The sequence below is a fragment of the Haliotis asinina genome, chromosome 2 (assembly GCF_037392515.1).
Source record: "Haliotis asinina isolate JCU_RB_2024 chromosome 2, JCU_Hal_asi_v2, whole genome shotgun sequence".
NCBI lineage: Eukaryota > Metazoa > Mollusca > Gastropoda > Lepetellida > Haliotidae > Haliotis > Haliotis asinina.
Window position 1 is genome coordinate 65,408,743 of NC_090281.1, and position 15,430 is coordinate 65,424,172.

The 15,430-nt window shown below is 37.6% G+C and overlaps 1 protein-coding gene across 1 annotated transcript; it reads left to right on the forward strand.

Moving 5' to 3' along the window:
• The first annotated feature begins 6,230 nt into the window (after window positions 1-6,230).
• Window positions 6,231-14,638, forward strand: LOC137272804 (uncharacterized). The gene is made up of 5 exons (XM_067805205.1): window positions 6,231-6,525; window positions 12,110-12,306; window positions 13,448-13,530; window positions 14,052-14,247; window positions 14,509-14,638. The coding sequence occupies exons 1-5, from the start codon at window positions 6,231-6,233 to the stop codon at window positions 14,632-14,634; spliced, it is 897 nt and encodes a 298-aa protein (XP_067661306.1). The 3' UTR covers window positions 14,635-14,638.
• Window positions 14,639-15,430: the final 792 nt, after the last annotated feature.

The following is a 15,430-nucleotide window of genomic DNA, read 5'->3' on the forward strand; positions in this document are numbered from 1 at the left end:
TATGGCATATGTCAAGTCACAAACAGAGCTGGTCTAAATGACCACTTTTTACTGATTTTTACATCTTGAATAGATTTATTCTTTTTCGCATTTTAATGTATTAGCGGTTTTTTCTACGCCTACACACGAGAAACATCTCTTAATAACTATATCATTTCTTCGACAGAAATCGATGCTTGATGCAAAATAAATGTCATTTGCATTAATATGTGGCAAATATTTTTTATTAAACTGAGATCAACTGAGCTCTTACATGTAAAAGCCGTCAACATCAAAAGCAAAGAAAGAGTTTATGCATTTCACCCTCATATCCTAAGTTCTAATCATTAACGTGTTATAAGAGGCGATGTAAAGTACTCGCTATGAACAGGAAAACGATTAATGCATTTAATCTTCACAACCATTTATGTTTTGAAAATTTGGAGACCATGTGCAAGATCTATAAATCAATTGTACAGGCATGCGTTGTTTATAACTTACATTTATGGTAGACTTGTAGAGGGCATTCCCAGATTTGTCCACTCACTAACTCTCAAACACATACTCTGATCGCAAAATAACAATAATAATGTTATTCTTTAAAGAAATTTCATATGAATAAAGAGATGTTTTGTCGTTTTGATATAATTGTATATGTTTGGAATAACTAACGTCTTCCGGTGAAACAAGAATGGTATTCCATAAGGTAAAAGTTACAATTTTGTAATCGATTGATACTTCGTGAAGATCTGAATTCAGAAGACTCATATAACAATGCTGGCATCGGATCACAGAGGAGGGCAAGTAAATAAAATTGACAAACAAAATACTTCTCTATTTCCTGTCAACAAACGGCACTATTTACGAGAGTCATTCTAACATTTTGGAATATAAACCAACGGCCTAACAGAAACACGTTCTTTCCAATATCATAAAGTCAATAGATCGACTGTGTAAAAGTTCTTAATTACGTTGTTGGCACGTGCCATAATCCAGATCGTGCACGTCTCCACTCTCCTGGTCTGCCATGAATGATGCAGCTAACACCACTTTAATATAAAACGGTCTATTCTGTATTTTGAATCAGAAACATATCTATTTCCTTTGTCAGACCATAATGAATTACCCAGTACTGTATGCTCGTAACGAACCTATTACTACAATAACATGACACTCAACGTCGCTATTGATTCCGGCTATTTGAAGGCTATGTTATTAATGAAAACGAACACACTTACAAATATAGCCTCTTTTAACTAATTCCTTCGAATAACCCACTTCATCACCGTATGTCTATCCATGTTACAGACGCACATATTTCTGTGGATGAAGGTTTAAAACAGGTTTTAAAATACCACGATAGAAGTGAACGCATCCTGATCTTAATCTCACTTTGGAGTGAGTAAGGTTTGAAATAAACAGAACACACGGTACCAGCGTTGGGAGTTTCAACTTCAACGAAGGAATTTACGCCAAAATATTTTAAATAATCAGGAAATAAAGACAACATTTTTGTGGATTTTTTTAGTTATATATTTCTAAATGGTTTAATACCGAAAGTGAGGAAATTATTTTGTCTTTTTGTACAGGTTATGGCCATGAATACAAACTTTCTTCAGCGCTCCATTACTGAATACTTCACTCGGGTCAATGTTTCCACACTCGTACATAAAATGTATATAGACCTAAACATCATTAAGATTCAGCAAATAGTCAGCACCAACGTCCACAATGTCACAAAATAAGGAAGGCAATTTACAAAAGCATTCATTGTGGAAAATGCTTCCCTCGGTAACAGAAATCATGTGACCATGAAATAGCAGCCGCATAGGCCGTATTGAATAAATGATTGTGGTTCTTTAATTTTGAATGTGCCCTGTGATCGTTTTCCCTGTTCGACTGAGTTACTTCCGTGCACAACACAAAGGATGACCTATGCACACACCTCTGCACACGCCCACAACAAGAGACACAGTACATGCCATATCTGTATCTTATGTGATATTATTGATAAAACGTCTTTATAAATAGTCCAGAATGGAATTGGTGACTTTAAGATAGCATTTGAAAGCCTTTGAGAATTGTGACTGATAAGATCAGACGATATCTCCAAGGAGATATATTCAAGTAGAATTTGTACAATGCCCTGACAATGCTATGACGTCATGAAGTTGATGACATCACAATGTTATGTCATCGCTGCACAGCAAATCTAATGGCAGTACTGCGTTCAGTGAGTGAGTTAATATTTAACGTCACATCGGCAATATCTCAGCCATATCGTGACGAGAACAGTTAACATTTAAATGGAATATGTGTTAAAAATCTGTCAACGAAGGACAGTGAAACAACTAGAATATCACAATTAGAATTAAAACCAGCTTTGAAAGTTATAAGTTAATCACTGTTTAGGCAATACAATATAGAACAGGCTATAGATCGCCAACAACAGAAGTTAGATCGCCATACTAGGGACCATGGGGACTTACAGTACCTTTGCTACCTACATGGAACCAATTTGGATTTACATCATCCCTTCAGCTGCTGGCGATTGTAGGGAAAGTAAGCCAGAATTAATTAACAAGAAATTACAAGAATACTACGTTTAACAAGCCTGGTAAGTTTAGATTTCCTTGAAAGTTTTGGAACCGTACTGTGTTAAGAGATGTACATTTTTCATTGAAAAGTAATTAAATTAAGAATGATTTTGGATGATAAATAGAATCTCGTGCCTACTGATATCAATTATGTCAACACTCGTTGATAAAGGTAAAAATATCCTCGGATATGTGTTACTTTATGAACTCGTGTTGATATATTTTATATGAGCAGACACTTGGGTGAGATTCTCTATATATCCTATTTCGTTGTTGGCCTTGGATGAAAACAAGGGATGATGTTTATATTGTGTTATGTTATCAACTTGTGATCAGCTGCTCCCTAATGTGTTGTACAGTGTACAGGATTTAACAGAGTTCCAGATGAGGCGCGTTTCTGAGAACCTGACGCTAAAAAATGACATTTCGTCAATTAATTGCAAATCTGAGACCACAAGAAACGCATACGAATTGCAGGAAGCCCAGTAGGAGTGTAATACCTTGCGTACTTTACTCTTTTAACTGAACTGGCTCTACAACAGCGTTGGCAAATATTAAGCAAAGTCTACACATATATGAACTGTTATTGTCGTAGCCATTGGCCGGAGTTTATTCCGTTAGTCGTGTAACTTCCATGTCGAGTGTTTAAAAATGGCTGTCGCAGGAAACCGAACGCGAGTCCGTTTCATCTATAAAACAATTTTTTATACTACTTCAAGGCATGTAACATAGCGAGGCGCATGGTTATGCTCAAGAAATAATCAGTGACAAAACTGATAGGTGTCATGTGGCTAAGTGGTTATGTGCAGACAGTTTATCAGAAGTAACTGACAGGTGAATGTTGCCAGGAGAAAACGCCACGCCGGTGATCATGTCTAAAACGAAGTTCGGATGATTGGCAAAGAAAATTCCCGTGACTAGTTTTCAAGAAACAAACAACGAGTTGTGCATGTGCATGAGATGTTACAAGTTCAAAACGTCATTAACCTGGATCAATGTTTTTATGTAAATTTGGAAATAACCTGGAGTTATGATTGAAAATGTTATTGTTTTCCATGGTATGTGCACATATTCTCTCTGTCAAACTTTAGGGAGTTTCTGACTTATAATTTGAAAGAAGAATGATATTGATAGATAGATTGGTCAAATTACAGGTAAAATCGCAGAGCTCAGAAAATATTTACAACTATTTGGCAGTATATAGTTTGTCAAGTTTAAACACAGAAAACATAAACATGAACGCTTACTTTTATGAGATTTTCGAAACCTGCGTTTCTTTTGATTCTGAGGAGAAAGCTTCCGAACTGGGCTTGCATCTTCGCTTCGATGATACCGAGACAAGACGAGACATCAGAGTCACACATGTGACCTATGTGAGTTATAATCCGTGACATCACCCATCAAAAGTATCAAACCGAAATCACGAGAACTAATTCAAGGTTTTCAAAATAACCAAACAATCCTCATAATGCGTATGTGTCCGACATTCATAAAGAAGGCAATAAAAACGGGCAATAAAGAGAAACTTTTACAGACTATCTCAGTATATGTTTGCTTAATGCTTTATTGATATCATGAAAATATTTAGAAATATTTATCGCTTTCTATTGGTAATGTGAATATTGGCCTATTGGATGGATCTAACGCTAGTCAGTTGACTTTAAGAGCTAATGATTTCACTCAGTGTATCGCGCAGTGTAAACACAATCTTCTGTTTGGTTATGCTTTTATCGATAGTTTTCAAATTCTGATGAGCATGTGTATTCATCCATGAATACTCTCTTGACAATTACGAGTTATTATAACATAGGCGACGTGATCGTTAGTCCAACACCGTGTTATTACGTGTGACTATTAAGTAACTGATATGTTGATGTAAACAAAACACAAACAAAGTAATATCAGAACTCTCCTGAGCACACACCCACGTTACTCGTCGTCCAACCTTTAAAGTATTCATGGCAATGCAATAGACAAGATGAAGATATCCTGCTTCGCTCACCTCACCTCATTTCATGAGGACCGTCACCCCTTTCATCGATATAAAGGTACTGACTACAACAAATCTGCTAAATCATTAAAAGCTGTCTTTCAAATTTCTGTCAGCGCTTCGAGTATGCTTGATTCATCTATTTACCGAGAATAAAGAGCTCATTTCTTCAGTAATGGGAAGCGTACTGTGTATCATGGGAATTAGAGTATTTAGATATGAGAAAACTATCAAGTTATAACAATGTCACCAGTGTGCAAAATGGCTTCCATTCGGTCTAGCTATACCTGAAACGTACTAGCCCACAAAATAATTCACCTGCACGGAAGTTGAATATAGCCGCAGGTTTCAACATTATGCTGATAATATGATGGACAATTTTTTACCACGTTATAATCTTGCCTGATTTAATAGTGCATTATGTCTTAACAAGTCGGGGAGGGTGATATATTCACAAAATGACCCTATGATCTGGGGATGACAAAACACGAACTTTCTTTAGTCTGGCATTTAGTCATATCAAGAAAAACTAATTATCATTAATATCCAATATCACAGTAGCAAATGTTCTCGGAAAGTAACCACTTTCAGAACAAGGAAAACACCCCTTGGTGTTTTCTCAATACGTTTATTAATGGAAATACGATTTGGTCACTACAGATACTGAAAAACATGCTGATACATGGTGACTGTGAGCAGTGGACAGAACACATAAGGGTCAAGTAACCATGGACATTTTTTTGAAGCATGTGCGGGAGAGGTGACGCTGAGACTGAAATGAGGTAACACTAACTGTAGTCAAGTAGATCATGTTCTGTGTGAACATGACGAAATATGAACGAGTGATACGACATACAGTGCGTTATACCAAGAATCAGTTTGACTTGAAGGTAAACCTTCGAACATGAATTCAAGGTAAACCCACGAGCCATAAAGTGAGTTATGCCAAGGATCACTTTCAACTGAAGTTGAAACCACGAGCAGAGGTATAGTGGTGACTAACTGACGGTGAAGAAGGGACGTAAAGTGAGTTATACCAAGGGTCACTTTCAACTGAAGTTTAACCCAGGAGTAGAGGTATAGTGGCGAAGATGGGCGACTCGATTGCCCAGTCAGTATTGTTGGATGATAGTAATGGACACAAAGGGACACAGCAAGAAGGGCGTTATTAGTGCCACCCTTGCCGAGAGTGAAGCATGAGGACATTGTCTTGAATATATTCATGTTCATAGAGATAAAGATTGCCATGAATGATTTATTTCGTACATTAAGCAACGTGACTTAAAATTATATCATGTGCCCAGAAAAGTTAAGCCCCTGTGAAAAATACATATACTGTCGTGTTAGACAGTTACCCGTTTCCCCGTGCATGATAGAACTTAGTCAAACCTGTCACACAACTTAGGAAGTTTATCAATGCGTAGCATACACTGTTTTTCTTTATTGAGATATATCATGTAGGGCTTGTATATGACGACTGAGATAATTAACAATATGGCAAAAGAAATCAATATAGCGTGTGGCACAGAGTCTGACACTGACGGAAGATGATTGGATAGCGTTGACAGTAAATGTGAAGTCGTCCTATGGCATCAAAGACCAAAGACAATCCTGTTTACTGACAGCACCAGAAACATTGCAACATCTGCAGCGGATGAAGTATCATGGCGTCTAACATAATGCTGCTCTTATTGCCAGCTTTATTCCACAGCTTCAAGGCTTGTCCAAGCATACGGTTTGTGACAGAGGAACGTTTGACAGACAAGACCTCGGATGTAGATTTGATTAGGAGAGAAACATTCCAACTACGCGCTGAGTGTGCTGTGAAATGCGTGAGGACATTTGGATGCTTGTCCGTTTTCTATGAGCAGACTTCAGGAACATGTCGTCTACACTCCAAGTACTTCGAACAATCTGATAGCGGACTAGTAACTAATGCTGGATTTATGTACCTTGAACGTATGTATATCATACTTGATTTTAGGTGTTGGTTTAGCCCTTTTTATGAGTATACTATTTAGCTAGATTACCGTTTCACTATGTAATCAAATCTATGAATCAGTCTCTTTACGTATGAGTAGCGTCCACTGCAGCAGAGCTCTGATAAGATACAATCCACCAAATTCACATGGAGAATCGGTTCAGAATTTGCAGGAACTTGGTTGCTATTGCTAGGGTAAGAGGTGATGACATTTGACGTTCAGACCTGAGTTACGCTGGTAAAATTTAAGCTTGCAAAAATGTAGCCTGTCGGAGCAGAAACCCTTTGACTTTACCTTTGTCCAACCAGGTGAGAGACGGGTGTAGGAGGACAAAGTTCCATTCTAGGATCAAATCAGTTTGACATACCCACTTTCTAGGATGAAAACGCACAACTGGGATAGGATATACTTGATGCAGATTGACTTTTCAGCACCTTCATATTGGATATACATGCTTTAATGGTTCTTGTATAAGTACAATATTGACTTTGAAAACTCAAAATATTGTGGGCTATAAGATATATATTCCTGAAAATTTATAGACGAACGAATTGACATTTTTTAGCTTTTGTTTCGTTATCTTATCTATGTACTTATACATTTCATGTGTACTAACCCATGAATATCCGGATTAAAACTGACCTCCAATAACCTATGCTTGTCGTAAGAGGCAACTAACGGGATATGTTCGTCAGGCCCGCTCACTTGTTTGACACATGTCATTGTATCCCAATTGCGTAAATCGATACTCATGATGTTGACCACTGGATTATTTGGTCTAGAGTTGATTATTTACAAACCGCCGCCATATGGGTAAAGAGATCTGGTAATTACACAGATGCTTCACTTGTGAATACAACTTCACAGGCATTTCCCAACATAAACACACAATCACACATATAATACTGTTCTGTATACTTAAAAAAGACGTGCATCATATCTTGTACTTTCAGTATTGCTTTCAGTTGTCCCGCCCAGTCATAGGTATGGTTGTCTAGATAGTCCATTCTCTACTGGGTGCATGGGTGCACCAACAGATTTCATGGGGTTTTTTTCTTCTTTTTTTTCATGTACAGCATTATTTCTTGTTGCAGGGAGTCTATTCTCCTCTCTTTCATTGATGAGCGCGGTGTAAAACTAAACTCACTCACTCTTCCACTGAGGAACTACCTATTTGCCAATAAAAGACAACGTAATTCGTTTCTTACTTGAAGTGTCTTATATTACATTCAAAAAATATGCGAATGGCCAGCTCAAAGTATTATTTTCTCTGGATGAGGGGCTATATATTTCACCTGTCCTCTATTCCAGTCCATATCCTTTTTTATTTAATCAATGTCTTAATAACATCCTATCACTGACGTATGACCTAACCACAAAAAACGTTTAGAAAACAATACCAACACCATTAAAGTAATTGTTGATACACGCTCCTTGATCCCAAAGGATTGATTTACATCGTGAAGGGAGCGTTTTGATCATATAATGGGATTAATTTACATCCTACATGAGTTAGTTTGATCCCATTGATGGTTTATTTACACCCGGAATGGATGGATTATTCATCCCAAGGAAAGTGATTTACATTCTGAAGAGAATGAATGAATTGTTTATTTACACTCTGAAGGGATAGATTTAACCGTAAAGAGGGACTGATGTAAAACATGGAGGGGTTGATTTGATAAGATAAGTTATAATGTGATGTGATAAGAAACAGTTCAGATATCAGTTCTAATATCAGGCGAAGTGATGTGATCCTGTTCCTATATGAAACACGTCTGGACTTTAATATTTCCAATAGCATTTCCAGTCCCTCTCAATCATGGGGCAAAAATACATTGCTTCAGAGTGAGTGATATTAGTTTTACGCAGCACTGAGCAATATTCCAGCTATTTGGCAGCCGTCTGTAAAAATCGAGTCTGGACCAGACAATCCAGTGATCAACAGCATGAGTATCTATCTATCTATCTATCCATCTATCTATCTATCCATAGTGAACCGATAGCATGTGTGAACCAAGTCAGCGAGCCTGACCAACCGATTCCCTTAGTCGCATCTTACGACAAGTATAGTTGCCTTTTATGGCAAGCATATGCATGGATTGCTGAAGGCCTATTCTACCCCTATTCTTTACAAAACAAGATTGTGTTTCAGGTGAAGAATTTGGAAATTGTCTTCCACAGGCAAATACATTCTATATACTGGTATATTTTAACATAGAACTCAGTATATAATAGATGGAATATATTTTACAGACTACATTTAACTAAAAATGAATAACATTTGCATAGCAAATTAAGGAGGCATTTATATGAAATCGAGTAACAAATACCTACACTATCTCTTGCACATGCGTGAGTTGGAATGATTAAAACAGTAAAGACGCTTTTCGCAGAGACAGAACCATGGGTATAACAAGCCAGTTCTAAATGTCTGTGTATTGACAAGTCTCAATAACTAATAAATTTGCGAGCTTCTTACGCCATAAATCGAACTCGTTTTAACCTAAGCATTTTGTGTGTCTCCAATCTCTTGTCATTGATGCCATTTAAAACTTCAGTGAGTCATTGAGTAACTATTGTTTAAGCAGTTTTGCAGTTATTTGCGACTAGAAATACTTTTGTTGAAACTCATTTGCATATACTTGGACGCTTTCTACGCATGCTCAGATCATGTTTATAAAGGCAGAAATCGAGAAAGCTTTATATATCCATGTTCAATGTTTACCACTTGGTAGTCTTGGCATTTGTCATTTTCAATGTTTCCATGACAACGATTCACACATTGTATTGAGTAACTCACACAAGACAGGAACATACTTCAGGTGTAGCTATTATGCAAGACTGTTGTACAAGATTGTTTTTACTGTAAATCCTAAACCAAAGAAGCAGCGTTTCGTGACATCAAATCTGGCATCTTGTTCCCAAAAGTAAAGAACTTAATGTTAGACAAAATGTAAATGCTGATGGTGTCATGTCTTTTGAAGAGGTTATGGGTGTGATACCAGGAGCTTACCTATTACTCTAGTGGGATCTAGGAACTCCGTAAATCACAAGATTGTGATTAACAATCACATTCGTCAACACAGTCATCATGGGTTAGCTCACTTCACCACAGTTGATTAAACTAGTTTCAGTTGCCTTTGAGCACGTGGCATTTTCTGTCAGATCACATATTCAGTGTTGCATTGTATACATCGCACAATGATCTGAAGCATACTACCGTCATCCAGGTACCCATTCCTCCATGACACCCAACCCGAACTTCAAAACTGGTAAAGCTGATAAGTCAATAAAAAGTTTGACCTCCTAAAGCCTCGTCGTTGGAACACCCGTAAAGAGGTCGTCACCATTGACCCAAGAGGGCTTGCCCGAGATCTAGCTGCTCCTATTGGACTTCCCATTTCATTCTAAACGTGTTCGACTAAGTTCACGTCAAGGAAAGGCCAGTCCATGTCACCAACGCTACAATTAAAGGGTGCAGCAATGCCATTTTATGTCAGAGGAGGCCGACATAGTAAACCTAACCTCAGTACTTTTCGTTACACTCCACTACTGAGTCTAACAAAACCTTATGGGATGTCGCGTCAGGTAACCTTTGAGACTGACCAATCAGAACTCAGCTTACCAAATCGCAAAAATGGATATTCGTACATATCTTCTGAACTTTATATCTCGAAAAGTTGCGTACCCGAACGATTCCGAATGCTATTTAGCATACGATCGCTTCCGGGTGATGCACACGGCGCACGCTGCAACCATGACAACGGTGAGTAAACAGTCGCTGGAAATAGTGTTTTTTCCCACTATTCAAGGATGTCTACTTGCGGAAATATTAGCTAACGGTAACCATGTCAACAGAAACCCGAAAGCGTACATACTGCAGGTCAAATAACTGTGTTATATGCGGATTCTTTTGTGGAGATAAAAAACAAATGAGCAGAAGGCAACACTCGTATGTAAGTTTCCGGCATCATATCAAGTTTATAGGTCGAGTATAAGTCTGCAAATAATTGGAAGCAGTCACGGTAGCTGACCATTCATCATCATCATCATCATCATCATCATCAAAGTCTTTACTACGTATGAAGGCAACAGGTCCATATACATAGAAATATACATCTTCGAAACAGGCATAAAAACATGAACCAGTTCTTAAAGGATTCAGCATTTACCTGTCTGTCATCTACATGAGTTATTTTTTCCTTTAGTTGCATCCCCAATGCGAAATATCAGACCACATATATGTACACGTCTGACGGTACTGTATTTTTTATAAATATAATTCTAATACTAATTTCTATTATTCTAACCTTTCTCTTACTGTGTATGCATAATAGATAAAACGAGCTAGATTAGTTATGTCTTCAGTTTTGTTTTGTTTAAGGATGCTTTTAAACGATATCATATTTATTTGCAAGTTGTCAGGCAAAAATCTTTCCCGAAGATCTTTATAAGCTGGACATTTCAACAAAAGGTGTATCTGCTAAGTCTACTTTACAAGCGGGACAATTTCTTCGAGATGCATCAAAATTTTGCCACCTACCTACGTTATTCTTTAAACGTAATACACCAGCTCTGAATTTGACCAAAGCTTTACGGACTTTATATTCCAAATTTAAGTATAGATATCCCTCAGGCTCAAGAGGTTATAGTTTGCATTTAACCTGTAACGTGAGCTTTTTTCAAGTGTAGATGTCCGATTTTGATAAAACATAATGATCCAGCGTTCTCTAGAAATGTGAATAGAAGCAAACGGATCACCGACTGCTTGTGAATACCAGACAAATCCAAAGCCGTGCGAGCAAAGTATATGGCGGATCTCAGACGCCCACGTGTGGTACCCAGCTGTGTCTAGGTAATATACTATATTATATGCCTTTTTCGGGATACGTCCATCATGCATTGCCATTATCTTAAGCCAGTATTTCAACGTTCGAACGTAGGAATCAACATACTGGAAAACGTCCACATTCTCCATATAATATCACATTTGGTGTCTGTGGACAAATATTTAACAATATTTTACATGCCTGTAAGTGAACTTTTTCAATGCTGTCGTATCTTTTAAATCCCCATACCTCTAACCCATACATGTATATTGGCTGAATTTGGCCGTCAAATATTTTAAAAAATAATTCCAATGGTATTGTTCCTAATTTCCTTAAGTTTATAGTTAATTCCACTAAAGCCTTTATACTACAAGATGCAAGATCTGAGACCGCTTGCCTGAGACTACAATTACATGTACAAAACCTAGGTATTTGTAGCTGTTTCCCGTTTCGATGTTTCTCCCATTATAAAGCCAAGTTTCCTTGATAATACATATCTTTACATCTTTGCTTGAAGTTCGACCTGCAACTATGGATATAACAAGCTAAAATTGTTGGTCTTTTGAGTTCATTATAACCGTTACCGTTCAATACATAACGAGCGTAAACGCATCCAGGTTTAAATCAACGTTGATATCTCTTATCACACTGTTATTAATGTAACAGTTACCTATTTGTAGTAGTTAGTAGACAGAAACAATGAAGTGTCCCTGGTGGATTATGTTCCAGTCGTGTGTCCCGGGCTTGATCCTGCCCCGTCCGTCTCAGGGGGGACCGTCCAACTCTTCACTGATGGTTCTTTGGCGGCCCTGAAGGTGGTCTGTGACTACCGTCATAGGTTCACAGGACCAGACACTGCCACATGCTTTGAAGACGTCGACTGGAATGCAAGGGGAACCTGTGAAGAAAATCGATGGTTCAATCTGGTGAGAATTATGTATTTTAACATGAACAAACATGTAAGTACAAACTAAAATAAGGTATGACATTTGGAAGGTAATAATCTAATATGCATCTGCATGAATGCATGACTGCATGCATTATACGTGCATTATTTTCTCTCATAGTTCACCAACAGAAACATATAGAGATATTGCGTACACATTTACTCGGTCTGTGACCTTCACGTATATTAGGGGGCGGTGGGGTAGCCTAATGGTTAAAGCGTTCGCTCGTCACACCGAAGACCCGGGTTCGATTCCCTACATGGGTACAATGTGTGAAGCCCATTTTCTGGTGTCCCCCGCCGTGATATTGCTGGAATATTGCTAAAAAGCGGCGTAAAACTAAACTCATTCACTCACGTATATTAGAATATTAGTTTCCTCTAGCATTTATGTAAGTGACGTTTTTGAAAGTGATTCCCGATTTCGGAAATTATAGCTTTAGTTTTGTGAAACTATTTGGACAAACATAGTACAGTGTAGAAGCAAAAACCTCAGCAATCTCAGAAAGCATTATAAGCACATACTCAGATACCTACAGTTTTGAATCTCTGCTTTGTTTAAAAAGGGGGCTTCTCTGAGTTAAGAGTGCATGTTTCATAGAATCTTATAATATGAAAGAAATTTTTCACAATGTGGGAATCATTGTAAATAATTATGAAACTTTGTTGAAATGTATCTGTCAATAAATTATCTCAGGCAGAAACCATTCAATAGTTTCATGTGTTCACAAACAATAAGGTCATTCATGCTGAATCTTTTCATGGATGATCCATTGTGAGTATAGCTAAAATGGTCCTAATTATTTTGGATCACTTATAAATATAATCCTTTATCGAGTGTCCTTAGACATTAGTCGTTAACCCAAACCAAGAGTTAAAGGTGTACCCTTCAAAATCATACAACTGTTTTTGATTTATCCAGAGATGCCTGTATATAGAAAATTGAAACATTTAGAGTTTAAAAATTTTGAATCTTTTGGCTGATTCTTGAAACTGACCTTTAGGTTACAACTGAATACGCACACCCCTCATACGTGCAGCCCATCTTTTAGTGCGTACATCTAACCACAGAAAGTTCAGTTTTCTTCATTATGTATACTTTGTTTGCTTTTGAATTCCAGACTACACCATTCGTAAAGTATTTTCCTGTCCCACCACGTGTCGGAACAAAGATTACCCTTGTGGGGCGTGCCGGGACTAACAAGTACGTTTTCTTTTAATGTCTCCTGTTTGGTGAAATGGCTACAAATAAATTGTCTTCTCAGCTTACAACAAAAAGTAGGATTAACCCATTGTTAAGAAAAGGTGGTAACGACGCAACCTCTGATTCAAGTAGACATCGTAGCCAATACTTAATTAAGATGCTAAATGTTACAATGTTCACTTGTGAAAAATCATTACCTATACTTAAAGATATCTCCTGGAAAAGAAAATACACCCACATTTGCCAGTCAACACACTTGTAGAGAGTTCACTCGGATAGTTCACTTTGTACTGACGATTCTATGATGGCGTTGAACGTCTCTCTCTCTCTCTCTCTCTCTCTCTCTCTCTCTCTCTCTCTCTCTCTCTCTCTCTCTCTCTCTCTCTCTCTCTCTCTCTCTCTCTCTCTCTCTCTCTCTCTCTCTCTCTCTCTCTCTCTCTCTCTCTCTCTCTCTCTCTCTCTCTCTCTCTACACACACACACATTATATTTATATATACTACTATTTATGTTTGATTTCAGGTTTCAGGTTATTGTAAAACAAGCTCATAATGTGACGGTGGCACTGACTGCAAATCAGGATCCAGGGCAGATCAAATTGGCGAAGAAATATCTTGGTTCATGGGGACATTACATTACCGACACCACGGATGCACTAAACCCAACCAGAAATGTCTTCACCCTCACTTTAGACTTTGCTAGCGACAGCGAACTGAAGGTCAGTAAGACGTCAATTACTGCACTGCCTCGCGGTAATCATATCTATTTATGAAATCCCAGCCATATCGGTAAATGTAATTTATACAAGTAAACGAGTTTTTTTAATTCTTAGAGAAAGACTGCAAGCAGTACGATGCACACATATGTTTCGTAAAAATCTTAACGGTCTGAGATATTGTATTTTATATTTTCTTGTTAGTGAAAAAATGTTCCATTTGGATTAGAATTATCTACCAATAATATTCTTCGTTTAATTTAGGGAACCATAATTGGAAATTCGTTTTACAACTTCACATATCCAGTCCTCGTCAGTCTCGACTCGCTTAAAATCGTTCAAGTTAAAGAGGATGTTAGCGTCAACGAACTTCATATCAACTGGCCGTGAAGGGGTGCTGGGTGTCTGATTCCTTTGAGCTGTCTGTCTGCAGCTGTCACGGATGTTACCAGTTTCTTAAACGTGAATATAAATGAATATAAATCAACAAAAGTTCAACCCTTGAAGAGGGTGTACTATATGATTTTGTCATGGTTTTTGTGTGTCTATATTTTGTCAGATTTAACCAGGTGGTGCTAAATATGAGTTTTTGAGAGCCTACACTGTAAGCGTTTGCGGTATGCCTTTGGGGTCCTTCTTTTACACTAATTCCTGACTCGCACTCAGAGAGTGGTTAAATGCAGCATATATATTGTTTGCAGTTTAATTGATCTAACTGGTAATTATTTGGACAGATAAGTGTCCATTGGACCAAGGGTCAGTAAGAGGAAGTCATACACTGCCTGTATATTCATATCACTAATAGGTCTACTTGTGCAAAGCGATGTTAGCGCTAAGATGATCGTACCTCCCATAGTTTAACATCGGCCTGCAATAGTCTTAAGCAAAGATCGCATTGTGCAAGTGGATCCTACTTATGATATTTGTTGTTTGTAATATTCAAGGTTTGTGTTGGACTTGTTATTTTATTATCATTCATACTATGACTCGTTTGATAAATTTAAGCTTTTCCTGCCCGTGAAGATCAAGAACAAATGTTATTTACTTCCTTATTTTGTTGTTAAACAAAGCATTTAGCAATATTCCAGCTGTATGATGGCAGTCTGTAAATAGTCCAGACAATCTAGTGATTGACATCAAGAGCATCGATCATCGCACTTGGAATAAGATGAAAGGCATCAACCAG

Coding starts and splice junctions, on each gene's coding strand:
- LOC137272804 (XM_067805205.1), top strand. CDS start 6,231: ATGGCGTCTAACATAATGCTGCTCTTATTGCCAGCTTTATTCCACAGC. Junction 12,307..13,447: donor AAAATCGATGGTTCAATCTG/GTGAGAATTATG, acceptor TTTGAATTCCAG/ACTACACCATTCGTAAAGTA. Junction 13,531..14,051: donor GGGCGTGCCGGGACTAACAA/GTACGTTTTCTT, acceptor GTTTGATTTCAG/GTTTCAGGTTATTGTAAAAC.